Raw genomic sequence first — 12,082 nt, 5'->3', positions numbered from 1 at the left:
TATCCTGGTATGCATGGGCCCCTCATCCTTATCCTGGTATGTATGGCCCCCTCATCCGTATCCTGGTATTTATGGCCCCCTCATCCTTATCCTGGTATGTATGGCCCCCTCATCCTTACCCTAGTATGTATGATCCCCCTCATCCTTATCCTGGTTTGTATGGCCCCTTCATCCTTATCCTAGTATGTATGATCCCCCTCATCCTTATCCTGGTTTGTATGGCCCCCTCATCTTTATCCTGGTATGTATGCCCCCTCATCCTTATCCTAGTATGCATGGTCCACCTTATCCCCATCATGCTGCACATAAAAAAATATACACTCCTACTCACCTCTCTTCTCTCTCCTCTAGTGCTGTGTCCTGTCTGCCCACACTCATCTCTCTATGTGAGCCGCGCATGGTGTCACTGCCATGCGCGGCTCAGAAGGAGAGATCAGCTGCCGGAAGTCACTGCTCCCCACATCGGGACTGTGTGTGCGGGGAGCAGTGAATACATGCTCCTTAATAGTCGACACACAGCGTAGCCGCAGCGCGGCTCCTGCCGGGCGATCGCGTGTACTTGCTATTAAAGGGCATGAATATTCACCCCCTTCCCACGCCCGTGGGAGTGGGGAGGGAGTGAATATTCATGCCATTTAATAGCAGGCACACGCGATTGCCCGGCAGCAGCAGGAGCCGCGCTGCTGATACACTGTGTGCCGCTATTAAGGAGCAAGAATATTCAGTGCTCCACGCACCTATGGGCATGGGGAGCACTGAATATTCATTTTCTTTAGTAGCGCAGACATTATAGGCTGCAGCAGGCGGTTTCTGCTTCCTGTGCCCCACTCCTCTGCCGCAACCGCTCCCCCCACACAGTATATATATATATATATATATATATATAGATATACCCCAGCAACATTCGGAAAATTTTGGAGGAAAAAAATGCGTCTTATAGTCCGAAAAATGCGGTACCTCTGTATTACTTGATCATATTTGAGTTAAAGGGAATCTGTCCATAGGATCAACCCTACTAAGCCATCTATATAGACATGTAGGTAATAGGAAGCTGAATAAAATGATACCTTGATGTCTGTGATTTGATATTTTATTCCAGAGTCATAAACATTTTTGTTAGTATCTGTAAATGAGCTGTTAAGATCTATGGATTAGACATAGATCTCCCAGAGAATCTGACACTACAACTTATTTTAAATGAAAGATGGCTTTACCGGTGTGGAACAATAATGACTGACAGTCTACTCTCTTGATCTACATGTCTCTCACTGGAAGCACCCCCTTCAGGGGACATCAGTGTCTGACCCATAGATCACAGATATCAAGATATCATTTTATTCAACTTTCTATGAACTACATGCCCATATAGACTACTTAGGTGGGTTAATCCCAATGAGAGATTCCCATTAAAGCTGGTTCATTCCGTTTATTCATTTTTAAAAGTCAAAGTAATATAGTTATATTAGGTTAAGAATAAGATGACAGTTGAGCATTTATGGCTTTTCGATAGGTCTTAGAGGTGCAATAGCTAATTTATTAAATATAATTACAAATATTCCAAAAATGTCATTATTAAATTTGTATTACATTTATATATATATATATGTATTTGATATTTATTTGAACAGTGCAGCAAGGCGATTTGCAGAGCTTTTTGTGAATTTGGTTGTTACTGCTGAGACACAACAGGTTTCTACACTGTGGTTCCTCTGGTATGTAAGGATATGTGGTGGAACTGCAAGAATTTTCTCAACTGACAATGGTGGGCAGGTAAATTTTTTACTGCATATTTACTTTTTATACAATATTGAATGTTTAAAGGCAAATACGTAACAAGAGTCCTATGGGCCCCAGAAAAAGATTTGGACCTTCCCCCCCCCCCCCAGCATGTTGTGCAGATTTACAGGTCCCTGTAATAATGTCCCCTGTCCTGTAATAATGTTCCCCATCCTGTAATAATACAGCCATCCTGCCATCGTACTGTAATAATTCCTGGCCCCTTCCTGAAATAATGTTCCCCATTCTGGTCCCTGTCTTGTAATAATGTCCCTCATTTTGACCCACGTCTTGTAATAATGTCTCTCTTCCTGTAATAATGTCCCCCATCCTGTATTAATTTCCCCCTTCCTGTAATAATGTCCCTTATCCTGGCCCCTTTCTGTAATAATATCCCCCGTTCATGACCTTATCCTGTAATAATGTCCACGATCCTGGCCCCTGTCTTGTAATAATGTTCCCCATTCTGACCCACATCCTGTAATAATATCCGCCTTCTTGAAATAATGTCCCTCTTCCAGTAATAATATTCCCCATTCTTGCCCCATCCTCATCCTGTAATGATATCCCCCATTCTGTAATGTCTCCCTTCTTGTAATAATGTACCCTATCCTGGCCCGGTCCTATAATAATATTCCCCGTCCTGGACACTATTCTGTAATAATATCCCCATTCTTGTAATAATGTCCCCTATCCTAGCCCCTTCCTGTAATAACATCCCCCATCTTGGCCACTATGCTGTAATGATATCCTCGCTCCTGTAATAATGCACCTCATTCTGACAGTTGCATTAATGTCCCCCATCCTGTAATAATGTCTTCTTTTCTGCAAGAATAATGTCTCCCTTTCTAATTTCTCTCATCCTCTCCCCATGCTGTAATGATGTTCCCTGTCCTATTTTCTTCACATACATATTTAAAAAAAATTCTCTCACCTGTTACCCCTAACGCTGTGAGCAGTGCCCCCATCCTCTACCATAGTCAATGCAGGGAGTTGGTGCGGTGCATGGCACCACTCGCAACATGCCCAGTGATGTTACCTTCTGCCCTGTGATTGGCTGGTGGCCTATGTAGTAGTTGCATTGCAGGGAACCGGTGGCTGTCTGCATCACAATATATTTCAGCTGAAGGTCTGACTGTGATTGTTACATCACTGCTTGCAGGTACAATCTATTAAAGAAACAGTGCACTGAGTATGTGTATTTGTGTAATGTGTATTTGTGTAATGAGAGAGGGCGTGACTTAAGGCTATTAACACCTGCTATCAAGATATGCATAATTATTAGGCAGCATGTTTTCTCAGACTAAATGGGCCAAAAACAAAATGTAATTAATTCTGGAAAGACATAAATTATTAATAGCCTTATAGAGGGATGCAGCACTCTTGAAATTGCTAAGATATTGGGGTGTGATCAAAAAACCATCAAAAGTTTTGTTGTAAATAGCCAACAGGATCGCAAAAGACATTATGAGAAAAAAAAGACGCAGATTAACTGGCAAAGATTTGAGAAGAATCAAATGTGACACAGTCAGCAACCCATTATCCGCCAGTACTGTCATATTCCAGAACTGCAATCTCCTTGGAGTCCCCAGAAGTACAAGGTGCTCAGTAATCAGACACATGGCCAAGATAAGGAAGGCTGAAACCCAACCACCACTGAACAAAACACCTAAGTTGAGACATCAAGACTTGGCCAAGAAATATCTGAAGACAGATTTTTCAAAGGCTTAATGAACTGATGAGATGAGAGTGACTCTTCCCAGACCAGATGGATGGGCTAATGGCTGGATCAGTAATGGGCACAGACTTAGAATCCAGGAGAGTGAAGATGGGGTACTACAATGGGCTGGTAAAGATAAGCTAGTTTGCCCTTTTCAGGATGAAGATAAACTCAATATCAACTCCAAACCCACTGCTAGTTTTTAGAAGACACTTTCTTCAAGCAGTGGGACAGGAAAAAGTCTGTATCTTTCAAGAAAACCATGATTTTTATGCAGGGTAATGCTCCATTGCATGCATCAAAGAATTCCACTGCTTGGCTATCTACAGGGTGGGCCATTTATATGGATTCACCTAAATAAAATGGGAATGGTTGGTGATATTAACTTCCTGCTTGTGGCACATTAGTATATGGGAGGGGGAAAACTTTTCCAGATGGATGGTGACCATAGCGGCCATTTTGAATGTGGACGCAAGAAAACTGTCACTAATGAAGAAATATCAATGGCTGTCCTAGCTTCATTCAGCAGGAGCCCACGGCGTAGCACTTGCCGCATGTCACTGGAGAGTGGCATTAGTCGAACATCCCTTCGGTGAATATTAGCTACTCACAAATAGCACCCTTATAAAATCCAGCTGCTGCGGCATCTCAACGAGGATGACCCAGATCGGCACACTGAATTTGCAGAATGGGCAAAACAAAAATTGGAACAGGACCCTCAGTTTACACAGAACATTATGTTCAGTGATGAGGCAAACTTTTTTGTGAATGGTGACGTTAACAAACAAAACCATCGCTATTGGTCCGACACTAACCCACAGTGGATAGATCCCTTCAAGACTGTTGGAACACAAAAATTGATGGTATGGTGTGGTATATGGGGTACAAAGATAGTGGGGCCATTCTTCATCAATGGAAACCTCAATGCCACTGGATATCTGAAATTGCAACATGATGATATGTTTCCCTCTTTATGCACTGAAGATGGCACATTCCCTGAGTTTTCGCAACAAGATGGTGCACCACCACATTATGGGTGTCAGGTCCAAACATTCCTACATGAACAGTTTCCTGGAAAGTGGATTGGTCATCGTGGGCCAGTTGAATGGCCACCAAGGTCTCCCGATCTGACCCTCTTAGACTTTTATCTTTGGGGTCATCTGAAGGCAATTGTCTATGCTGTGAATATACGAGATGTGCAGTATCTGAAACAATGGTTACTGGAAGCCTGTGCTAGCATTTCTTCTGTGGTGTTGCGATCAGTGTTTCAAGAGTGGGAGAAGAGGGTTGCATTGACAATCCAACACAATGGGCAGCACTTTGAACATATTTTATAAGTGGTCATAACTTGTAAATAACTCATGAAAGAATTAAGTTACGTTAAAACCAAGCACACCATTGTTTTTCTTATGAAATTCTCAATAAGTTTGATGTGTCACATGACCCTCTTCCTATTGAAAAAAATAAAGTTGGATCCAAAATGGCTAACTTCAAAATGGCCACCATGGTCACCACCCATCTGGAAATGTTTTCCCCCTCCCATATACTAATGTGCCACAAACAGGAAGTTGATATCACCAACCATTCCCATTTTATTTAGGTGTATCCATATAAATAGCCCACCCTGTAGTAAAGGCCTTAAAGACAAAAGAATAATGGCTTGGCCCCCTTTCTCATCTAATCTAAACCACCCAGGAGGAAGAAGAAGAGGTATGAGAATGATAAATATTTGCTCTTTGGCCAAAAAGCAGGACATGCTCTTTAACCCGACTTTTCTTCTGTTAGAGAAGGCATTTGTATTTGTTTCTGAACTTTTAGTGAACATGTAACCAAGGAATTTTAGTAGTTTCCAGATACTTGCCAGGAGCTACAGTGATAAAAAGCAAATCAGTAAAAAAAAGTGCAGAAGTCTGAAATAAAATATGTTGTATATGTTAGAGTCCCATCATAAAAAATACATGGAGATTAAATGAATAGCATAATGGCTTATTGTTAACTGGGGAGATAGGGTAAGATATGTGCTCCCAGATGTAAGTGAGTGCCAACAAGCCACTCTTTGGGGGTATTTACATAGGGCAGAACACCTCAATTGAAAAAAATAGCCTAGTAGCTACATGACAGCCATCTTCCAAGGATTCACAAGTTTTCTCTGATTTGACATCCTTTAAGTTTAATGGAAAAGACAAGTAATTTAAAAGCCTCAATGTGGCAACATTATATGCTAATCTAACGGTTCTACTCATGCAAAGGCAAGTGGATACAAAAAGTTGTTGAAAAATTAAGGGGACCTTAGAAGACACTTTTGGTTGACAGCTATCCCCATTCTCATGTAAATGCATATTGGCTCACCCGAGCCTTCATGTGTCTATAATAGAGAGAAGGAATAGAGTCAGTCAAGAATCGACCATTCTTCACCTCATACTTATTAGATGGATGGCTAATCCAAGCTGACATATAATATTTTTTTGCAGAGGTTGTAATCCCACATAGTAAAGATCATGCACTAGAGCTCATTTTAATGTAATCTTTTGAAGACCTACTCACCACTTAATTTCAATGAATCAACTTTACTAGAGATTAAGATTTTTAAAGAAAAACCCATGAGCTATACTGTTTTTAATCATACAACATTTGGAATCAATGATGATAGCAGTAAATGCTAATGACGTGTTCTGTCAAGTACCCGCACACATCGTCTGTGTGCCAGTAAATTGTTAACGTTCATTGGAACATGGCAATAATGATTACTTGCAATAGGGTTAGCATTGATTTTCTGCTGCTCAATAAAGCAATACTGCAATAAAGTTTAATGTGTAAATGTGGCTGTATCTTTAAATTAAATCTAAAAGCTATTTTGTTATTAACCTTTGTGCTGAAATCAATGTTTTTTATATATTCTCATAAAAGTGGAAAATAAAATATTCCTTCTGATATGTTTCATATCATAACAGAAGATAAAATGTCGCCTTTGATTAGATCTTTTTTGGGTGCCAACATGCCAACAAATGATGTCCCTTATGTGCTTGAAGAGAGACAATCCCAGAGATGTTGCAGATCATGGCAGCATGTCTCGGCCACCCAGGCTGCTCACAGTAGCAACAGGAAGATGTGGCTTGTCATAAGTGGATTGAAAATTTGCTCCTGGGACACTTTGAAGAAATGGGGGTATCACTGGTTCCATAACCAAATCACTTTAATGCTGAGCTGTTAGTGTTTCTGGAGTGAAGTCTGGAGAGGTCCAGTTACCATACACTATGCCATCCCACACTATAATCCCAGAAGTAGATGTGGTGTGATGTTCCCTCATGATGGCCACTTCATGGTGTCTCCCACTTCTCCAGACAAATCACCAGGTATCATTGCATCCAAGACAAAAGTGGAACTCATCGCTGAAGAGGATAGACTTTCCTTCCAGCCTCCATGGCTGTCTTGCTCTGCACAATTATAGCCTTTGAGAGCACTGGAGTAAAGTGAACGAAGAAGTCTTCACGAGGGAACATCACACCACTCCTACTTCCAGGATTATGGTGTGGGGTGGCATAATGTACAGTAGCTGGACCTCTCCAGCTTAACAGCTTATTGTTACATTGATTTCTGGTTTAGCCAGTAGTTCAACCAAAGTATCCTAGGAGCAGTTTTTCAAGGCAAAAATGCCAGGCCACATGTTGCTCATGCTACTGTGAGCATTCTGCGTGTCCTAATCCTTCTATCATGGCCTGCAGCATCTCTGGACTTGTCTCACATCGTGCACATCTGGGACATCATTGGTTGACAATTGCAAAGGGAGCTGTCAGTTGCAGAACTTGATAATTTGTTAGCCAAGTTCATTCAGCATGGCAGAATGTTTCTCAGACAACCATTAATAGTAATAACCACACTGATAGCAGGCAAAGACGAATATTTCTGTGCGTAGTGCTCACAGTTGACATTCAATATATTGAGATGTTTTGACTATTGACTTTTTTCTCTTCATTTTTTCATCATTTACATATCATTTACTTGTCTATTGATCCTGTGATTTTCATAATTTCATGACTTGGTGTTGCAATTTTAATGCTGAGGAGTATGAATACTTATTGAATTCAAAATGCAACTAAATGTTTCAAAATTTGCCTATGTTTTTAGGAAAGAAAGTTTGTAGGAGGATCTGGGCAGATAAGTGAAAAGATAATGGCACGTCTCCAGGATCGAGTAAAGTTAGAGAGACCAGTGATCAGGCTTGATCAGTCTGGCGAAGTTGTCATTGTGGAGACATTAAATCATGAAGTCTATCAGGTAAATGCAATAAGCTATTTAATAAAATATTTTCACTTTTGAATATGTTATCTATATTTTGAATATATCCCATTCTATTCAGAACAGAAATTTACATTGCATCATATGTTTTATAAAAAAAAGTTTGAAACATGAAAAACTGTGTACAGAACTAGGGACTTTATATTGAGCCCTTTCACCTCACTCTGACCCTGCTCAGACTAGTTGCACGATACTGAGTTCTTTTTTGGGAGTGTCAGGGGTCTCAAAACTGCCGCTCTCCAGGACATGTACATGATATGCCAGGTACAGGTGTGTAGTGCAATCCGAACTTTACCCAGAAAATGCTGGCTGTGTTATACAGCCTGCATTTTCCTGTAACAGGATGATTGCTTTTAAGCACCAATCACTGCTGTTAGGCCCTTTAAATGTCCCTGTCATTCTCAAGCTGCAGTATTTAAAGGCGTTTTAAATACAAAGGTAACAAAGTTAATTTTTATCAACATATCAATCAATAGATATTTGAATAATAATAATTTTCACAATTGGATGTGTTTAAAAAATATGTTCCTGTGCTGAGATAATCTTATAAATGTGCCCCTGCTGTGTGCTGTGTAATGGTTGTGTCTGACCATGCAGGAACATGGCCTCATTATACCACAATGAGGAAACGTATACCCATGTGTGGGTGTGAAGCGGTGCATGGGAATACACCTCCCGAAATAACACAGTGGATTTGACTTTATGTTACTCTGCTGTCATTTGATTGTGATGAGAAGTCTGGCCCAATCCAGCCCTTGTTCATTTTGATAAGGGTCAGCTTGTCAGCATTGTCAGTTGACAGGCGAGTGCGCATATCAGTTATAAATCCCCCAGCGGCACTAAAAACACGCTCCCATAACACGCTAGCGGCAGGGCAGGCCAGGACCTCCAAGACGTACAGATCGAGTTCATTCCAAGTGTCCAGCTTGGATACCCAATAATTAAAAGGCACAGAGGAATCACGGAGGACGCTGGTATGGTCGGCAGGGTACTCCCTCACCATCTTTTGAAACTTTCCACTCCTTGTGAGAGTACCCTGCGCCTCAGGTCCTGTAAGCTTGGCGGTTCTCAGAAAACTGTCCCAGAATGTTGACAGTGTTTCCCTGCCTCTGCTGGATTGGAGTTGCATCTCTCTCGCCTGTACACCTTGGTTGGTCAACAAACTGTGACCTCTGCCGCTAGCGTGTTCAGATGGGAATTTTTTTAACAGTTCTGCAGCAAGGGCCTTCTGGTACTGCCCCAATTTTGTAGACCTCTCCACCTCAGGAATAAGAGAGTAAAAGTTTTCCTTGTAGCGGGGGTCTAAAGTGTCACCAACCAGTAATGACTGTCACCCAACATTTTTACAACGCGAGGGTCATGGTTAAGGCAGCGTAACATAAAGTCAGCCATGCGTGCCAGACTGGTAACGGGCAAGACTTTCGTGCCCTCACCAAGATGATAACAACAATGAACAAATAAAGTAGCACACTGTAACACTGAGTATATAGATATGAAATATGAAATATGAATAGCATAACTGCTGTAAAAAATAGAAATAAATGAAAAAAATTTAAAAAAAAAATTTTTTTAGCGCATGAAATATGAAGTATGGAAAATGAATAGCATTACTGCTGTAAATAAATGAGAAATCTTAGCGCATAAATTGGCCAATTCATGTGTACCTGACAGCCGCGGTAAGGCGTTTCTCGATGTCAGGACCTACCAATGTGAATACCTCTCTAAGAGACCTCCGTCTGCTTATGTGTGGGAAAGACAGATCCTGATGCATTTAAAACCACCTGCGGCATGGGGGTGGGGGTGGAGTGCTCAGTCAACGCTAAATCTAGTAACAAAGAAAATGACGGCACTTCCACTACAAAAACTAGGTGTGAACAGGTGCTTACTAAGAGCAGCTACCTCCATATATAATGAACAAATAAAGTAGCACACTGTAACACTGAGTATATAGATATGAAATATGAAATATGAATAGCATAACTGCTGTAAAAAATAGAAATAAATGAAAATTTTTTTTTAAAAAAAATTTTTTTAGCGCATGAAATATGAAGTATGGAAAATGAATAGCATTACTGCTGTAAATAAATGAGAAATCTTAGCGCATAAATTGGCCAATTCATGTGTACCTGACAGCCGCGGTAAGGCGTTTCTCGATGTCAGGACCCTACCAATGTGAATACCTCTCTAAGAGACCTCCGTCTGCTTATGTGTGGGAAAGACAGATCCTGATGCATTTAAAACCACCTGCGGCATGGGGGTGGGGGTGGAGTGCTCAGTCAACGCTAAATCTAGTAACAAAGAAAATGACGGCACTTCCACTACAAAAACTAGGTGTGAACAGGTGCTTACTAAGAGCAGCTACCTCCATATATAATGAACAAATAAAGTAGCACACTGTAACACTGAGTATATAGATATGTAATATGAAATATGAATAGCATAACTGCTGTAAAAAATAGAAATAAATGAAAAAATTTTTAAAAAAATTTTTTTTTAGCGCATGAAATATGAAGTATGGAAAATGAATAGCATTACTGCTGTAAATAAATGAGAAATCTTAGCGCATAAATTGGCCAATTCATGTGTACCTGACAGCCGCGGTAAGGCGTTTCTCGATGTCAGGACCTACCAATGTGAATACCTCTCTAAGAGACCTCCGTCTGCTTATGTGTGGGAAAGACAGATCCTGATGCATTTAAAACCACCTGTGGCATGGGGGTGGGGGTGGAGTGCTCAGTCAACGCTAAATCTAGTAACAAAGAAAATGACGGCACTTCCACTACAAAAACTAGGTGTGAACAGGTGCTTACTAAGAGCAGCTACCTCCAGATATAATGAACAAATAAAGTAGCACACTGTAACACTGAGTATATAGATATGAAATATGAAATATGAATAGCATAACTGCTGTAAAAAATAGAAATAAATGAAAAAATTTTAAAAAAAAATTTTTTTTAGCGCATGAAATATGAAGTATGGAAAATGAATAGCATTACTGCTGTAAATAAATGAGAAATCTTAGCGCATAAATTGGCCAATTCATGTGTACCTGACAGCCGCGGTAAGGCGTTTCTCGATGTCAGGACCTACCAATGTGAATACCTCTCACCAAGATGATGACTGACCATGCTCTCCTCCTCCTCCTCCCTCCTGTCCTCAGGCCAGCCACGCTGAACCGACGGTATGACACTTGTACAGGTACTACCGTCTACAGCGCATGATACCAGCTCCTGTTCTTCCTCCTCCTCCTCCTCTCCCTCATTGTCCCCCAATGCACGTTGGGATGAGATGAGGCTGGGCTGTGTGTAATTGCCCGCTACGGCTTCTTGATCCATCTCATCATACTCTGGCTGCAATGCCTCCTCTTTAATTCTCTGCAGAGAACATTGCAAAAGACAGACAAGTGGGATGCTGACGCAAATGATGGCGTCATCGCCACTCACCATCTTGTTGGACTCCTCAAAGTTTTTTTTAGGATGGTACATATGTCAGACATACAGGTCCACTCCTGAGGTCTTATGTGTGGAGTCTGACCTGATTATCGACGGCCTTGTTGCAGCTGGTACTCCACAACTGCTCTCTTCTGCTCACAAATCCTTTGCAACATGTGGAGGGAAGAGTTCCAACGTGTGGGGACATCACACACCAGTCGGTGTGCCGTAAGCTGCAAACGCTGCTGCAACACAGCAAGGGCGACGGAAGCGGTAGCCGACTTGCGAAAATGAGCTGACAGGCGGCGTACTTTGACGAGCAGATCTGGCAACTCGGGGTACGATTTAAGAAACCGCTGAACCACGAGGTTAGGCACATGAGCCAGGCATGGTATGTGTGTGATCTCGCCTCAGAGCCGCCACCAGGTTACGGCCATTGTCACACACGACCATGCCTGGATGTAGGTTCAGCGGTCTCAGCCACAGATCTGCCTGCTCTTTCACTACTGTCCACAACTCACAAGCAGTGTGAGGTTTATCACCTAAGCTTATGAGTTTCAGCACAGCCTGTTGCCGCTTGGCTGAGGCAGTACTGCAGTGCTTCCAGCTTGTTACTGATGTGGTGATATCTGAGATGTAGGCTGAACATGAGGAGGAGGATGATGTGCAGGAGCTGTACACTGTGGGGGCAACTCTGACATAGGGCCCGCAATCCTCTGTGTGGGGAGGATGTGTTCCATCCCAAGGTCCGACTGGGTCCCGGCTTCCACTATGTTTACCCAGTGTGCCATCAGGGAGATGTACTGTCCCTGGCCACAAACACTTGTCCACGTGTCCGTTGTCAGGTGGACTCTCCTAG

The 12,082-nt window shown here is 41.8% G+C and overlaps 1 protein-coding gene across 1 annotated transcript in view; it reads left to right on the top strand.

Annotated features, from left to right (window-relative positions):
* The window catches only part of LOC141227665 (amine oxidase [flavin-containing] B-like), a 233,607-nt gene that overhangs the window by 106,451 nt on the left and 115,074 nt on the right, over window positions 1–12,082 (top strand). The window contains exons 6-7 of the mRNA XM_073667245.1: window positions 1,629–1,770; window positions 7,622–7,771. Of these exons, the coding sequence (XP_073523346.1) occupies window positions 1,629–1,770; window positions 7,622–7,771 (292 nt within the window). The remainder of the gene's footprint in view (window positions 1–1,628; window positions 1,771–7,621; window positions 7,772–12,082) is intronic.

Source organism: Phyllobates terribilis, unplaced genomic scaffold, assembly GCF_046119375.1.
Source record: "Phyllobates terribilis strain yellow unplaced genomic scaffold, ASM4611937v1 Scaffold_2__4_contigs__length_985480577, whole genome shotgun sequence".
NCBI classification, from domain to species: Eukaryota; Metazoa; Chordata; class Amphibia; order Anura; family Dendrobatidae; genus Phyllobates; species Phyllobates terribilis.
This window is presented reverse-complemented; position numbering and strand designations above follow the sequence as displayed.